This window comes from Rhinopithecus roxellana, chromosome 2 (genome assembly GCF_007565055.1).
Source record: "Rhinopithecus roxellana isolate Shanxi Qingling chromosome 2, ASM756505v1, whole genome shotgun sequence".
Classification (NCBI taxonomy): Eukaryota; Metazoa; Chordata; class Mammalia; order Primates; family Cercopithecidae; genus Rhinopithecus; species Rhinopithecus roxellana.
In genome coordinates this window covers 36,201,934-36,220,402 of record NC_044550.1, presented here as the reverse complement: position 1 = coordinate 36,220,402, position 18,469 = coordinate 36,201,934, and the positions used below count along the sequence as shown (strand labels likewise).

General features: G+C 37.5%; 1 protein-coding gene across 2 annotated transcripts in view; it reads right to left on the bottom strand.

The window, feature by feature from the left end:
• Positions 1-1,143: 1,143 nt before the first annotated feature.
• CCNI (cyclin I) overlaps positions 1,144-18,469 on the bottom strand; it is a 29,532-nt gene continuing 12,206 nt past the window's right edge. For both annotated transcript variants that reach the window (XM_010361987.2, XM_030915632.1), the window contains 5 exons: positions 12,568-12,696; positions 10,634-10,708; positions 10,360-10,500; positions 9,544-9,774; positions 1,144-2,685 (listed from right to left, as the gene is read on the bottom strand). In XM_010361987.2, the coding sequence (XP_010360289.1) occupies positions 2,242-2,685; positions 9,544-9,774; positions 10,360-10,500; positions 10,634-10,708; positions 12,568-12,696 (1,020 nt within the window). In that variant the 3' untranslated portion in view covers positions 1,144-2,241. The remainder of the gene's footprint in view (positions 2,686-9,543; positions 9,775-10,359; positions 10,501-10,633; positions 10,709-12,567; positions 12,697-18,469) is intronic.

The window sequence follows — 18,469 nt, the reverse complement described above, 5'->3', positions numbered from 1 at the left end:
CCTCGTGATCCGCCTGCCTCAGCCTCCCAAAGTGCTGGGATTACATGCGTGAGCCACCATGCCCAACCGGAACATTCTTAATGAAAAGTTCTACACTGTTCAAGAATACTAGGCTCTTTCTGTCACAAGCCACAGTTCTCTAAGGGCCCACAGTAAGTTGTGATGAAGTGGGCTCAGGCCTCTGAAACGGTGGCCAAGGTTTAACAGTGCTTTCGAGGGCCAAGTCTCCAAAGTACTATCACTGAACTGAACGATGTGGTTAAACAAGTTCTGAGGTGTGAGGGCTAGCAGCCCACCATCCCACTTGATTCCGTGTCCCATGAAAAGAACGCTGTATTCCAAACTAACTTACCAGCAATTTTTAAATATTGAAAACCTTAAGACCAAAAAGTGAAAATTCTATTGTCCTCTAATGTTCTGCTCAATTTGCAGCTACTGGACTACAAATGAAATATTGACTCTAAACTCAGTTTTATCCCTAGCTTTCTACATAACACAGTTTAACATGTCCTCATCTGTTAAATAGAAGGAAGTTCTACAGATCTGTATCATTTTACAGATACTATGAACATATGCAGTTGTAAACTTCTTAGAGCTCCTACAATTCAGATGAATTAAACAGATGAAGATCAGGATCAGAAATTTTTAAAATGTGTATCTGTGAAGTCAATCCTTTGCTATCTTCCCTCCCCACTCCCTGTACTGACATGTGAGTAAATGCTTCCCATTTAATTGGAGTTTAAGGTCATAAAACAGGTAGTCAACCCTACCACAAGAATTTTTTACAAGTCAGATGATGACCTGAAAATACTCTTGTTCTGCTAAATCTGAACATTAAAAATGGCTAAAAATGACATTTTAAAGATACGGGTCTGAGCCTACTCTCACAAGCAGTCACATTAAGATGAAAATTTACTATTTGGAGGATTCACAGTGCACCAGTGAAAAAATATCATAAAAGAAAAATTCTTATGTTTAAAACCTATATCCCTCGATCACATTCAAATCCTCTTTTCTTCATGTTTCATTTTCAGTAAGTATATTCTTGGTCTTTCTATTGTTTTCTCTAGTTGAAATAGCAGTGCCTAGCCAATCAGGAACCTGTACCTCTTCACAACCAGAAAAAAGTCACAGAAACAAAAGTTAAGGACAACTTTTTATTGCTACCAGAGGCTTTTATCATCAGTACACGGATCTGACTGCAATACCTTTTTCAGACTGCAAAGGGAGCTCAGGATCCAGAAGTCATTAAGAGAACTATAAGTAGGCTGGGGAGGCAGGGGGAGGAGTAAGTTCTATTAGAAAATCCTAATAGCTTAACAAAACTAGGGTACTAAATTCAGTTATAACATGTTACAGACTCAAATCACAGAGCTGCCCCAACATCTAGACAGTCTCTCCTACTGATTATAAATGAGTGAAAACTATCAGTTAGAAAAATCTAATTTCAGTTGTTACATACATGTTTCTTTGGTGAGCACCTGGATATATTAACTTTATCACAAATTCTTTTATACAAATGTCAAAAATGCTTTCAACAAATCTAAGTGTCCTAATTATATACCACTTTTAAGTATCACTTTAAGGTAAACAAAAATGAAAACCATAATTTTAAATTAAAATTTGAAATGAGACACAAAATCAACCTGGTAATATGAGAACTTTCTGTTGCTGTCTCTGATTAATATGGGACAATTCCAAAGTACCTTTTCATACTAATTGGAACTTGCATCATGGCTGTCACACTGAAATAATTTGTTCGACTGCTAAAACATAATTTTGGGGTTTCCTATTCAGTGAGAATCAATACAGATCAGCATGCATTAAGTTCAGTAACTTAAATGGAGAAGCAAGCAAAAGCAACAGGAAAATTAAATCAGGATGCTGAGGGGGAACAGGTTTGCTGGCTATGAATTTTAACTGAATTTTTGATGGGGCAAGCTATGTTACATTATGGCAGAAAAAAAGTGCAACTGGCATACTACAAAGAGATTTTTTGAGTTTAAAAAAAGTTTGGATCTTTTGGATTTTTTTTTTTTTTTTGGTCCTTATGTGTTTAAGTAACACTGAATTATAATTAGCCACACAAATAATGAGAGTAGTTTTTTTTTTTTTTTTTCTGGCTCACTCCAAATCAGCCTGTTAAGGTATATATCCTTCTATAACCTTTCCTGATTTTGCATGTTCTCATTCCCAGAGTAGTCTACCTTAGTTTACACTCAAAGGTAATACTTGTTGAAACTACATGACAGAAACAGGCTGCAAAGGTGGACAAGGGGAAGCATGTCCCTCTTGTCTTGATAAATCAGTGCCACACACAGAACCCACATTTTCTGAGACATTATCTTCATTATAGAGCCGTTTGATTCCATCATAGAAGTCATCCACTTCCATTTCCTCTACTTTGCGTTTAGCAGAGGTCTGCTTGCACCCACTGGCAGCTGGGAGATGATGGTAAAAGGCTGCTGTACCTCTGACTGGCACTTCTGGCTTGCTGTTGTCCTTGGAGAAGTCTGGGCCTGGGACAGAGGAGGGATGCAATCTGAACACTCCTTTGTCACAGGTCACCAGGGTGTGCTTGAGGGGACGGTAGACATAAACGGAATTTAGAGGCAGGGAAGACTGCAGAGTAGAAAGGTGATGTGCCACAAGCTCCCGACAGTGGATCAACTGGGAGCTATCCATCTGGGCCAGGAAAAAAAAACAAAAAACAAAAAAAACACAGTTGATCATTAATTAACATAGGCTGCTCTGTTATCTCTGGTGGCCATTTTTCCTCCCTGTGCTTTCCATCCCCACTGAGTCTTTTCTCTCCCCACAACTTCTACCTCCAACTCATCTATTTATCCAGCCTACCCATCCATCATCATCATCTTAGAAATCAGGTCCAAATCTGTATTTCTAATATAATTATCTTTGGAACTTGAGTTCTGTATTTGCAATGTATGCTGAACATTTACATGAGAGCAGAAACTACTTTTTTGTATCCAACTTCTGTTTTTTGTTTTGTTTTGTTTTGTTTTTTTTCAGTCTATTCCCCCTGTCTAGAAGGCCCTTCATCCTACTCTCTTGGCCTCTTCTAATTTTTTCAGTGGAGTCTAAAGTACTCATAAACACATTCATTAAGAATGTAAGAAGCCAAAGGGCAAAAAAAAAAAAAAAATGTTTTTTTAATCAGAGATGAGGAGGGAAGCTAAGAATTTTAAAATAGTAAATGAAAAATTTAGAAATATATATTTTGTAGAAAATAGTAGACTTAACACTAAGATGAAATGTTTTTCATAAAGTTTTTAATTTGGGAGTTTTGCTAATTCCTTCTTACCCCTGAGGACAATTCACAGGTATCAGTCCTTTCTGGAGTTACCCCTGACTCCCTCAACCCCCAAAACACCCTAAATACCATGGTCATCTGTTTGTGTATCAACCTTTTAACATACTTATGGCCAGGCGTGGTGGCTCATGCCTATAATCCTAGCACTTTGGGAGGCCAAGGCGGGTGGATCACTTGAGGCCAGGAGTTCAAGACCAGCCTGGCTAACATGGTGAAACCTCTTCTCCACTAAAAATACAAAAAATTAGCTGGACGTGGTGGTAGATGAGTAAACCCAGCTACTCAGGAGGCTGAGGCATGAGAATGGCTTGAGCACAGAACGTACAGGTTGCAGTGAGGTGAGATCAAGCCACTGCATTCCAGCCAAGCAAAGAGACAGAGTGAGACTGTCTTAAAAAAAGACACTAAAACCTTTTAACATATTTATCACATTTCATTATAATAATCTGTTTAACCATTTAGCCTTTCCATTATAGACTACAAGACCGAAGGTGTGGCATTGTATTATATTCATCTTTTTATCCCTAACTTTCTGGCACAATGACTGTACATGGAAGGCCTTCAAATTATTACCTGTAGTAAAGTGTCTCTCTTCCTCACTTTCAATTACAGCATTGTCAAAATAACCTTAGTTAGCATCATATATTCCTTCCCTACTCTCTTCAGCGGCACCCCAATGCCTACCAGAAATAAGCTAAACTCCTTAGTTTTATTAATAAGGATCTCCATAATCTGACCCCAACCTTCTTTTCTAGCCTTATTTCCTAGCATACCCTCAACTTGCGGTCTACACTCTTGCTAAACAGTCCTGCTCTATATGATGCACTAATCTTCCCCTTTCTTATTTTACCCTTAATCATCTTATTTCTACCTGTTGAAATTGTATTGCCCATTCCTTCCAGGACTGGCTAAACACCATCACCTTCAGGAAGCCTATCTTGACCATTTAACTATCAGGGATAACTTTTTTTCCAATTCTGGGTATTTTGGTACATTTCTGGACCAAGTCTTATTCATCCTCATATAACCTGCAGCACACACCATAACTGTTTGCAATACCACAGAGAAAATAAGGGAAAATAACTGCACTCTACAAGAACACATTTGGTCACAAAATTATTTTTATCTCTAAATACATTCATTATTTGTTACTGAAAAATACCAGAGGAAAGAATAGTAAAAGGCTGATGTTAGTCATTGTATAATACAAATGCAAAATAACTGAAACTGTCAGAAATATACAAGAAAATGGCAGATTTTAGCATCTACCATATTGTTCACTGATTTCTTATTTTCCCCTAGTTTGAAAGGCATTAGATAACACACTATGGGTAAGACACTATTAACTAGTATTAGAATTTGTTCTCCCTCCCTTAAAAGAAAAAAGTTACGTAACACTTAAGATAGTCTCTGAACTATCAAGCTTACATTTAGGCTAGGTCTTATTATATATCCCAGGGATGTAGAACAAGCTGAAACATGCTAAAAATATTGGAACAAAGCATAGAGAAAGGATGGAGGGCTTAAATACTCCATTAAAAAATATTTAAATACTTAAAATACTTAAATATTTTAAGCCAGGCTTAAAATACTGGCTTCTGCCAGTATTTTAGGAAGCCTACAAGAAAGAAATGAAAGAAACTGGAAGTGAAAAAGGGGCTACAGTGTAGAAATTATTTCTAAAAAATAAGTACAGTCATCCCACAGTATCCATGGGGGATTACTTCTAGGATCCCCCAAAAGATAACAAAACCCAACATACTCAACAAACCCAACAACCCAGAATGCCTACACATCACTTCATCTGTGTGGATTCAATGTAGTACTCAGCGTGCAACAAATGCAAGGTTTTTTTGGAACTCTGTCAAATTTCTTCCCAAGTATTTTCAATTCACGGTTGGTTGAATCCAGATGCCAAACCCATGGATATGGAAAGCCAGCTGTACCTCATTTAATGAAATGTTCTTTAGCAAATGAATATTTATTGGCTTAGAAAGGTAAAGGTACCACAAATATTCTAATGCCTTGGTCACTGGGCATAATAAATGCCATGGCAGAATTAATACTATGGTAGATTCCTAAAAAGAGACATGTATTTAAGTAAGAAGAAGACTGTCACTATCATCCTTCTGTGTGGAAAAAACTAAGTAAGTAGAGAGTTATATTTTAGAGGTGGAAGACTGACAAGAAATGATAGAGCTAGAAAAGACCTTAGAAATTATTCAAAACAAAACCATCCATATGAACTCCACTTCCACCCAAGTCCCAAGTAAGCCTTTTCTCCAAAATAACATCAAAATAAATTCCTTCTGATCTAGTACAATCTGAATTTGTTCTATCAGATGACAAAATAATTTGTTCCTTCTTGATATCCAGTGGAAGAAACAAAACAAGCACATACACTGAAACTACCAAAACTCTCGACACCAGACAAGTCCTCTAACGGAGTTGGTAAAAAGGACTTAAATGAACTCAAATTATAAGGTGTCAAGAGAATATTTATTATTTTTTATAACAATAAATGACATAAATGGTGGCCCACATGGATCCAGGTTTGGTGAACAGCATGAAGCATTGAGGAACCTGCTGGAATAGTCTGACCACAGCCACCTTCAAAAAGAACCAGGAGATGTGTGGGGAGAGGTCTGTTTCTTCTTTTTTTTTAAATTTGCTTCTTTTTACTTTTAGATTCAAGGGGTACCCATGTGCAGGTTTATTACCTAGGTTATTTATTGCATGATGCTGAGGTTTGGAGTATAAGTGATCGGGTCAACCAGGTAGTGAGCACAGTACCCAATAGTTTTTCAACCCTTGCTCCCCTCCCTCCCTCCCCGCTCTAGTAGTCCCCAGTTTCTACTGTTGTCATCTGTATGTCCACGTGTACCCAATGTTTACCTCCCACTTGTAAGTGAGAACGTGTGGTATTTGGTTTTCTGTTCCTGTGTTAATTCACTTAGGATAATGGCCTCTAGCTGCATCCATGTTGCTGCAAAGGACATGATTTTGTTCTGTTTTATGGCTGTACCTACTCTAGTTTTAAACTAGAACATGGACTTTGACTACTGCCCAGCTAGGAACTACAAAGACCAGCACACTAATCTAGGTAGAGTTAACAGTCTGAGTTTATCAGAGTGGGCCACATCAGAAAGAGGAAGACGTGAGCACAACCACACAACAGAGCAAGGGTAGAAGAAGGGTAAGGAGAGAAAGAGGTTTAGCCATCTCACAATGGTGACCAACAGGTGGCACAAGAGCTTAAGGGGTGTAGTTGTGGGAGGTTAAGAGGAACAAAAGGAAGTTTGCCTTTCAAACCTGGGAACACTCACCATACTTTCTCTCAAAGGGGGGGCTCAGGCAGAACTAGTGGGAGTGGCCTCCTCACAGTACGATATGTCTGTGATGGACTCTTCTCAAACCAAGACACTGGGAAACATGTCACAAATGATTTTGGCATGATCTCATCAATCTGATGCAAGAATTTCCTATACTAAAACCAGAAAACTAGGAAGAATATCTAATATTGTGGCCTTGTCACAGGTCTAAACACAAAGATATTAGACCTGGTGTTCCTACCTGAACACAGGAAACCTAGCAAACAAACAGAAATGAGTCCTAAAGAACTAGGAGCCATCCATGTTTGGACCACATGGGTTGGTGTTAGAGCAGAATTGCTAGAACAAGTCCCAAAAGTCTCTACCAAGATTTATGACCTTTTCTTCACTAACTTCCCCATTGCAACTTGAATACTACATGGGGCAAATCTCTTAAAAAAAAAAAATCACTGTATTTCCAGTTTTCAAACTACGTCCAAACACTACCTACATAATATAATCTAAACTTACACTACATAGGTAGATCTCTAGCTATGGAAGGGAAAAGGCTATGTTGAGTGGGGCTCTGCCCTTAAACACAACAAGTATAGCTCCCCTTTTCTATTCTATATTCTGGGATCGTGTGTGTACAAGATTTTCTTGGGGGGAAGGGGGACTGGGAAAGGGTTCCACTTCTCAAATTGTGAAAACCACTGAACTAGAATTTTTAAGGTTTGTGTGGTATGAACAAAAGCACTGGTTCTTTTAAATGACTACTAAGTAGCTCTACGCAGCTCTAAGAAAGTCTCTAGTTCCCTACACTGGAGCTATAAAATAAAGGAGTTGAATGAAACAATTTCTCCAAAGATTCTGTCAAATCCCACATTTGTAATACTCCTTCAGCTAAGGAGAAAAAAAGTTTCAGTGAATACTTTCTTCCTCTAGCACCAGAAAACTTACAAAAGAGAATCAGGAGATATTCCAGTGTTTTTTACTAGGAAAACATGATCTCAAAGCTACAGAATACACATGCTATTTACATTATTATTTATGCTTCAAAATCTGTCCTCTGACACTAACACTTTAGAGCAATCTTTTTCTATACTATCTTGAGAATAAGCACAGAGACCAAGTCAGAAGGCATTTAGAGAGATGTCATTTGTTCCAATAAAAATAATGTAATGTAGCAGGTTTTCTATTAAGCCTATTCCTCTACTTCACAGTCTAATGTGAGTGATTAATATTCAACTTTTCTTTCCAACAGTCCGGGGTGAGCAAAGTAAATTTTCTGTGTCATATTATTCATTTAAATGATGGTTTCTCATAATTTCTAAAAATTCTCACGAGCAACTACTTCGTAGGATTTTCATTACAGCATTTAATTATTTCAATCTAAGATGATTAAGGTATCCCTTGAAAACAAAAAACAGCCCGTGTTACACTACACAGGTAGATCTCTAGCTAACATACTGCTCTGATCATCAACCTTTTTTATGAAAAGACTGAGCCCCTCTCTGCTCACAAACTAGAGCCTGAAATTCTTGAAAGCACTGACATACTTGTTTTAAAAAAAATTCTTTTTTGTCTGCTTCATTTTCTTCAGACATATTTCTTAAAATGTTTGCTATAAGATCAATTATAACTTTCTTAGAAAAACACCAAATTCAACTATTATGTTTTTCTTTTATAATATTCTCAATTTTTAGCTCAATAACTGCAGTTCTTTGCTACAATTAGTTTATTGCAAAATGTTAAGCTTAGAATTTCACAATCTTCTAAGTAAAATCCAATAAAACAAATCAGAATAACTACTGTTAAATAAGAATAAATAGCAATATAAAGGGAAAGTAGGTTCGTGAGTCTTTTACGGATTCAGCTGGCAGGAAAATGGTTTGCAGCAGATCTAAACTTGGTAAGTTCTATTTGGTGACATGAATAGAACCAGTAAGGCTTCTCTCAAAGTAGCTGCTAACACACAGCACTCTCACGAACTTTCCATTTGGATGAGAATTTTCTCTACTGAACCTTTACATTTTACTTAGGTGGTGGATAATTTATCAACCTATACATTTTATAACAATCTGTAGATTGTTACAAACTAATCTTAGGTAATAACAGAACTGCCAGGGCAAAACCTCTTTCAGAAAAGTGGCTTCTACCTGCCAGTCTGGTATAAATACTTCACTTACTAGCCAACAATAAATTATTTGCTTGTCTAAAAAGCAACTTATTCTAATTTTTGTTCCTGACATCTGCTATAAAATGAGTGAAGTAAAGAAGTACTACATTAAAACCTGCAGATGTAGCTAGGATAAAGGCCAATATGGTACTGACAATCTTATGAACATTTTAGAACTGTTAAAGATAAGTAATCTAAGAGAAATGGTGCAAAGGAATCTTAAAAATACTATATAAGTTTTTTTTTTTTTTTTTGAGACAGAGTCACGCTCAGTCGCCCAGGCTGGAGTTGCAGTGGCACCATCTCGGCTCATTGCAGGCTCTGCCCCCTGGGTTCACACCATTCTCCTGCCTCAGCCTCCCGAGTAGCTGGGACTACAGGCACCAACCACTATGCCTGGAGAATTTTTTTGTATTTTTAGTAGAGATGGGGTTTCACCGTGTTGGTCAGGATGGTCTCGATCTCCTGACCTCGTGATCCACCCGTCTCGGCCTACCAAAGTGCTGGGATTATAGGCGTGAGCCACCGTGCCCGGCCACTATATAAGTTTTATAAGAAAACAAGAGAACATCTAGCCTGTAAATTTAAAATATATACTTTACTCTTGTCTAAAGAATGGTTTGCCATTACAACATTAGAAATGTCTTTCAGTTTGGTAACTCTATGTATTCTAATAATAGAAAAACTTAAAAAGAACACTATTTAATTAGACTGACACCTACCTGTGCTTTCTGAAGCAGTTCAATTGTAAGAGAAAGCCAATCAGGAATAAGTTTCTCCATTTCCAGACTAACCATGGCCAGAGCAAGCATGGATCCTCTGAATTGTAGAAGTTGGTTGCAGGCCATACAGTGAAGTAGTTGCTTGGTAAGGACTGCCAAATGTTGAGATGGGCTCAATTTGGGCAAACTGAAAAGTAACTGAGGCCTAGTTGACACCGCAATAGCATGGAACTGAAAATCACAAGAACATAATTTTAACTTGATTTAAATATATAGGAAATTACATATAGAAACTGATGCAACCTATTCAATTTTTTTTTTTTTTTTTTTTTTTTGTGAGACAGAGTCTCACTCTGTCGCCAAGCTGGAGTGCAGTAGCATGATCTCGACTCACTGCAACCTCCGCCTCCTGGGTTCAAGCAATTCTCCTGCCTCAGCATCCCGAGTAGCTGGGATTACAGGTGCCCGCCACCATGCCCGGCTAATTTTTCTATTTTTAGTAGAGACAGGGTTTTGCCATGTTGGCCAGGCTGGTCTCAAATTTCTGACCTCAAGTGATCCGCCTGCCTCAGCCTCCCAAAGTGCTGGGATTACAGGCATGAGCCACTGCACCCAGCCTAACCTATTCAATTTCTAAGTTTGTGATTTAAGCTTCAGTGATATGACATATATACTAATTTATAATTTTTCCTTGGATATCAATAGTTTTCTTTTTCCTAAAAACCAGTACAAAATAAATGAGTAGGCAATCTATTTTTTAATTTACTGAAGGCTACACACTCAAATAAGAAACTAAAAGACTTCAGGTATATTTACAATATGAAGAAAATCCAATGGTGTGGCTGTGTGAAGATCCCAATTCAACTTATCCAGAATAATTCTCTCCATTCTCAAAATTTCAGATGAGGAACATCCACAGAAACTGTCTCTTGCCAATACCTTTAGTACTGGAATTCTCTATTCAAAGGGGAACAGGGACAGGGAGAAAAGGACAGAAAGAAACTCATTTACGATTTTTGTTTTGGCAAACAAGAAGCAAGTTAATGGAGATAAATTTTCATAGAAGAAACATCTTGAAAGGATTTATTACCTCATCTTCCTCAACAGTCTTGGCAGCTAGGAAAAAACAGCTGATTGCAATACAACTCAAGTATTTCGGATGAGCCTAAAATTTTGAAGAGGGAAAAAGCAACTTTAGTGATTTTTCAAAAACGGTTGAACTTTTTATAACTGTTTTAAAAACAGAGATATGCAGATGAGACAGGTATATACAAAATGCTATGGAATTCAATTAATGTGACTGTCACTCACTGCTTTTTAGATCAGAGCTAACTTTTTTAAGAATAGGAAAGAAGTTTATTGAAAAGCTTTAGAGCAGTAATGAAAGCAAGGAAAGTACACTTGCAAGATCAAGTGTCTCCAGGGCTAACTTTTAACATTACAATCCTAGCCATATGATATTCTACAAAAATAATATAAATTCCATTGCTCAAAGTTCAACCAAAGCCAGTTAGCCAAAGTTCATTTCCATCCAGCAGAAAAGAAGTCTGATTTAGAAGTTTTTAATAATATTCCCCAAATTAAAAAATATATTTTGTGTGTATGTAAACATTTTTTAAAGCTGCTTGCAATCTGGGATATCTGAAAAATGCCTACTTTTATCTCAGCAACAAGTCCACATCACTCCTCCCTCCCTCTCCACTACATCTAACCTACTTTTCACAGATAATTCCACGGAAAGATGAGTTTAAGGTTAGTGTCCTTTCTGGGACAGTATATTTTTCAAAAACTATTAGTGAACACATTGTTGTAGTTTCTATCATGAGATTCTTGCTGTGTTTATTAAACATTTGAAACAAAGTTGGGGAAATTTCTGGAACAATTAGAGAATTTTGCTAAGTATCTCATTTTTTTCATAGTTCTTATTTATTGGGTCCTGTCATGTTTAGTAAGTCTCTTAAGAGTAGAAGTTTGAAACTGAGCGGCTATTCAGTCTTAAACTCCTTAATTCTTTGGCTTCTATTTTGTATCCCTAATAAAGCATTTAATTGACAGTCCCCCCAGTTTACATATTCTTATGCATACTAATGCCTACAGTTAAAATACTTTGCTACTCTTTCATGCCTTGCCATTAAATAATTGCTCATTTTCTGCTTTAAATATGTTGAGGGCCTACTTACTAACTTGACACAGCCAATGATATAACAATGGGGACAATATAAAAACTAATTATTTGTATGCTGCCATTCAACAAAAATATACCAAGGTTGTTTTATGACATTTTGTTATATCCCAAAGTATGCCCACAGAAAGCACTTCACATTTTTCAGAAAGCCACATAGTATGGATATTCAATAAATAGTGACAGAGAAAAACGTGCAATAGGCTTATACTTTAGTCTGATTCCTTGTCCACCTCTGTACATCAATATGTTAGAAAATGACAAAATATTCAGCTGATGCTATAAGGTTTGTGCTAAAATCAAGAGATAGAAAATTTCATAGGCTAAAAAGTTATGAATACTTGTAACAAAAAGAAAATTACAGAATTAGAAACACTTCCAAAAAAAGTCTGCTTTTTAGTAGAAAGCTGGGAGCGGTAGCTCATGCCTGTAATCCCAGCACTTTAGGAGACCAAGGCAGGCTGATCACTTAACATCTGGAGTTCAAGACCAGCCTGGCCAACATGGCAAAACCCTTGTCTCTACTAAAAATACAAAAATTAGACTGGCATGGTGGCACATGTCTGTAGTCCCAACTACGTGGGAGGCTGAGGCACAAAAATCACTTGAACCCAGGAGGCAGAGACACTCCAGCCTGGGCAACAAAGTGAAACTATCTCAAAAAATAAAACTAAAATAAACAATAGCAGAACACATCACCATGTCTTCTTATGGGTACATACATCATTCTCCAGCAAAGTTCTCCACTTCTTTCTACCTTAAAGAATGTTTACTAATAGCTTCTGGTTTAGCATATGTACACTCAAATGAGGTTATATGTAAGTCTATCTTAAAACACTTACCTTTACGGTAGCTAAAAACCTGTCCAAAAGACTGCTAGCTAGAGCAAATGTTTCTGGGTAAAGGTTGAATTGGTACTTGAGTTTGGCCAGCCATTGAATTACTTCATCTCTCTGGGATGGAGAAACATTCTATAAGGGAGCAATTTTAAAAACAGAAGACAAAGTTTGAGCTATCATTAAGAGTATGTTTAGAATTCTCTCTCATAAAAAGTGAGGTAATACTACCTCACTTTTATGTTTAAAAATGTAAGGTTATTCACAATCTATCAGACTTGAGATAGATGAAAATAAAACTTTATTGGTTATCACATTTAATATCAATATCCAATATTCTCCTACTCTGTATTAAAATTTTCACTGTCATCTCACCAAATATCCATAGTTTAATTACATTTAGGTGTTCAGAGAATATAACACTTTAAAGTTTAAGTAACACTATTATCAACTGATAGTAATTTTGGAGTTAAGTTCCCCCAACTCTTAAGATTAAGAAAATATAGTGAATTTCTCCCGCAGCAAATAGCCATTAACTTATCTTAGGAAATATAAATGAACTATGATAATGGAAATGATAGCCCATTTAAAAAACTAAAATCAATAGTAGTAAGTGAAAGATACCAGGGACAACAGATGAATTATACATTTAGAGATGATGAAAAAATTGAACAGGAAATTAACCCGAATTACTATTTCGAAAGATTTCCACAAACACAAAACATTATTGTTTTATTGCTGTTGTAAGCCTACTGAGTATAGACTTAATTTTTAGCAGGGACACACTTTAATGGTGATTAGAAAACTTTTACTCTTGAGTTTTGGAGTCACCATTAAAAAAATAAAACCAGTTGTTTACGTTGGAAACATTCAGTATTCTCCTTATAGCTCTTTTAAACTGTAGTTTCAAACAGTTTGAAAGAGCTATAAGGAGAATACTCAATATATAGGAAGATTAAAACAACAACAATGTTTTATGTTTGTGGAAATCTTTCAAAACAGTCATTTACTTCAGGTTGATTTCCTGTTCAGTATTTTTTCATTATCTCTAAATGTATAATTTATCTGTTGCCCCTGGTAACTTTCACTTATTACTATTGATTTCAGGTTTTAAATGGGTTATCATTCTGTTATCATAGTTAATTTATATTTCCTAAGTTAACCATAGTAAGCCTACAATGGTTTGGAACACTAGAAGTTATTCCTCATATCCAGCTGTAATTTTGTATCTAGGCTACTTTAAGATCTACTTCTGGACTAAGGGTTCATAAAAATCCCTGAAAACCAAGTAAAGCCAGTCACAGGACTTCTGGATGAAGAGTTAAGCATTCAAGAGAAATTAAATTCCTGTCAAGATGAGCTTTTATCCAAAATGCCGCAACAAATAAGGAAAAGTAATGTTAAGTAAGCCAGCCAAACAAATCAACAACAAGGGAATAAATTCCCAGGAGACGTAGGTGATGTTATAAACTGATGAAACTGGGGATGCTTTAGGGAGATGAACAATGATTTACAGTAGCTATGAAAACAAGAACACCATTAACTCCAACCTTCAGGTAGAGATACAATGTGGGAGAAAAAAAAATCCCTGAATGACAGATTACATTAAATAATGTCATTATTTGGTGTTTGGCATTAAACAATAACAGAAACATACAACTGTCAGAAGAATCACAAAAGGTAACATACAAAAAAAGAGAATACAGTTATATGGAGATTATCATATAGTTATAACTAAATGACATAACTTATGTAAAGCACATATATAGAATGCAAATGGCACTCAAACATTAGTTCTCCTTTCCTACCTCTAAACTACCTGATTATCTAACAATGTCAGAAAAACAAATTTACAAAATATTATATATGAATAGTTATTTTAAACACTGTAACAATTAGTCATGAAAGAAATCACGACAATAACTTTGAACTTTAATATTCCATATATATACTTTTTGAGACAGGGTCTTGCTCTGTCACCCAGGCTGGAGTACAGTGGCACAACCATGGCACACTGCACCCTCAATCTCCCAGGCCCAAGTGATCCTCCCACCTCAGTGCCCCCAAGTAGCTAGGACCAGAGGTACGTGCCACCATGCCCGGTTAATTTTTTTTTTTTTTTTTTTGAGACGCAGTCTTGCTCTGTCACCCAGGCTAAAGTGCAGTGGCTCGATCTCAGCTCACTGTAGCGCCCGCCTCCTGGGTTCAAGCAATTCTCCCTGCCTCAGCCTCCCAAGTAGCTGGGATTACAGGCTTGTGCCATCACGCCTGGCTAATTTTTGTATTTTTAGTAGAGATGGGGTTTCGCCATGTTGGCCAGGCTGGTCTCGAACCCCTGATCCCAAGTGATTCGCCTGCCTCAGCCTCCCAAAGTGCTGGGATTACAGACATGAGCCACTGCGCCTGGCCTAATTTTACTTTTTGCAGAGACGAGGTCTCACTATGTTACCCAGGCTGGTCTTGAACTCCCAGGCTCAAGCAATCCTCCCGCCTTGGCCTCCCAAAGTGTTGGGATTACAGATGTGAGCCACTATGTTTGGCCCATATACTACACACTAAAATTTAACAATAGGGCCAAGGAAAGAATTCCCGCATGGCCAATGTTATCATCACTAGCCAAAACTAGCCGTAACTTTTTTAAAGCCCAAAAGATAACAGTTTAAGAAGACTCAATTTAACTGAAGTAATATTGAGTCTAAGGTAACTTTTTCAAATCAATTCAAACATGTACTAAACAGTAATATTATCATGACAGCATTACAAACAGTAACTTCTGTGCCTAAGTAATTCATTTCACTCCTATTCCTCTAAAATCAAGACTGAGAGAGAAAAAGAGAAAGCCCAAAACAGTATTTCCTGATTTCATCAGGTGAAGAACTGTTTCTCATATGGACTGCTCAAATAGGATTAGAAGGATTCAGTAGTTGAACAAATAATCCTAAAGAGAATTTATAATGGATTGATCAAACATGGTAAAATATAGACTGCTATTAATATATATTCTGTATATATATTATATTCCACATGCTGCTAGTCTCTTCCTTATAATATACAACCTCTCCCGCTTTGAACTCTAAAAGGTTCACCATTACCTAAAAGATTAAGTACAATTCCCCAGTATGGCATACAAATCTAGGACCTACCTCTCTAACCTCAAACATCTTCCATCACTTTCTGTCTTAAACTTCATGCTCTAAGAGTAGTAACTTCTATTTATGATCCTTCCTTGCCCCTGCTATGCTATTTTACATCACTGCTCCTTTGTTCGTATTGCTCCTTCTGACTGGAACACACTCCCTTCTCTATCTCACCTGCTTTATTATGTATCTCTTGAGAGCTATTTTGATGTTACTCCCCACCAGGTACTTTTCCTGATAATTCAAGTTGGGCTGAATATCTTCCTATGCTCCAACAGCATCTCATTACACCTGTGACGTTCAACATTTTTTTAAAAATTAAATTTCTTGGCATGGCTCACAATTGTAATCCCAGTACTGTAGGGGGCCAAGGCAGGAAAATTGCTTGAGCCCACGAATTTGAAACCAGCCTGGGTAACACAGTGAGCCTTCTTCTCCACAAATAAAAAAATTAGGCGTGGTGGTGCGTGCCTGTGATCTCAGCTACTTGAGAGGCTGAGGTGGGAGGATCACTTGAGCCTGGGAAAGAGAGGCTGCAGTGAACTGTGATGGAGCCACTGCACCCCAGCCTGGGTGACAGAGCAAGCCCCTGTCTCAGAAAAAAAAATAATAATAATCAAATTTTTGCTTTTGGCTTTGATGAAGTAGGAAGCAGCAAACCTAAACTCCAGTTGAGAATGACTAGAAAAGTTGTTAACAACCTGTTTTTAAAAGATTCCTTAGAGTTCTAAAATTCTACTGAAAATCATCTGTATATAAACAATTTGTGGCAGGGTTTTATCTCTAAATCAAAAGCACTTTGGCAAAATAAATTGAGAACACCTGAAAGTGTGTGCACTTTGACCAGTTTCAATGTTTTCCCCAATTCATGTAACAAAATTATCATGAACTTCAAAGTACAATTACATAATATAAAAGAAGTTCTCAGCAAGTGCCAAGAACACAGTAAGGTACCTGAATGAATCATAAAGAAATGATAAACACCATTCACTGAAATGCTTACTTTGAGTCTATTATATGCAAGTAAACAAAAATGACACAACCATACCCCTCAAGGAAACTCACAGTCAGATCACCAGAAAATTATAATACTTTGTGCTATCATAAGGGAAACAGAATGTGGCAGAAACACATAGAAGATGAGTGACAGGTATATAATATTCTTGCCTGACCACGCTGTCCTAAATTAGGGGATAGGCGATGCAAATTAAACAAGAATTATGTGAGAGACTGACTTCAAAATATAGTTGGGGCAGGGGAAGTTAGAAGGAAACTGGAAGAAAAAGGCATAAGAGAAAGCTTAAAAATACCTTATTTTTCCATTTTTACCAACACTTCAAAACAAAATTAGAAAAGTCAGAGCAACAGTGGAAAGGGAGGTAAAAAAAAAAAAAAAAATGCCAGTCCCTTAGAAGAAAATAAAAGAGTTAGAACTAGAATAGAGAAGTGGCCAAACGTGGTGGCTCACACCTGTAATCCCAGCACTTTGGGAGGCCGAGGAGGGCGGATCACGAGGTCAAGAGATCAAGACCATCCTGGCTAAGATGGTGAAACCCTGTCTCTACCAAAAAATACAAAAAATTAGCCAGGCGTTGTGGCGGGCGCCTGTAGTCCCAGCTACTCAGGAGGCTGAGGCAGGTGAACAGCGTGAACCCGGGAGGCGGAGCTTGCAATGAGCTGAGATGGCGCCAGTGCACTCCAGCCTGGGTGACAGAGCAACACTCTGTCTCAAAAAAAAAAAACATTGAATAGAGAAGTGTCCCTGGGGGTTACCCTGGCAAGCAACTCAAGCCCCTATATAGCCTTTTACCCCTATTCTTATCTCCTATCCCCACCAGACCAAGGCTACCCAAATTTTACAAGTATTAAATACGGCTTCTACTTGGCATTACTAAAGGCATATCCTGAAGAAGTGGGTCTCTCAGAAGTTCTGATACTATTCTGTTCTCTGGTATTACCATACCAGTATTTGTTAAATCACCTACAGAAATAGGCCAGATTTGGGCATGGTTGCTCACGCCTGTAATCCCAGCACTTTGGGTTACTGAGACAGGTAGATTACCTGAGGTGAGGAGTTCGAGACCAGTCTGGCCAACACGGTGAAACCCTGTCCCTACTAAAAATACAAAAATTAGCCAGGTGTGGTGGCGGGTGCCTGTAATCCCAGCTACTTGGGAAGCTGAGGCAAGAGAATCACTTGAGCCCAGGAGGCTGAGGTTACAGTGAGCTGAGATCATGCCATTGCACTCCAACCTGGGCAACAAGATAAAAACTCCTTCTCCACCAAAAAAAAAAAAGAAAGAAAGAAAGAAAGAAGGAAGGAAGGAACAAAAAAAAAAAGAAAGAAAGAAGGAAGGAAGGAAGGAAGGAAGGAAGGAAGGAAGGAAGGAAGGAAGGAAGGAAGGAAGGAAGGAAGGAAGGAAAGAAGGAAGGAAAGAAAGAAAGAAGTCGGATTATTTGGTAATACAGCAATATACTACAATCTAGGTAGAACTTCATCTTCAAAGACCAGGCTGTAAAAACATATTATTGTTGGTTACATGTTGACTCAAGGAGATAGCAGAAGGAGGAAAGGAATGGTCCTACAAGCAGCTATAAAAAAGCTTTGACGCTCACTAGAATGTCACAACATAAGGGAAGGAATTTATTTTCTCCTGTTGTATCCCCAGTGCCTAGAATAGTGCCTAGAGTATGGCAGATACTCAGCAGACATTTGCTAAATAACTTGAATTCCCAACTAATCTAAAAATCACACATGCACACAAAAATAT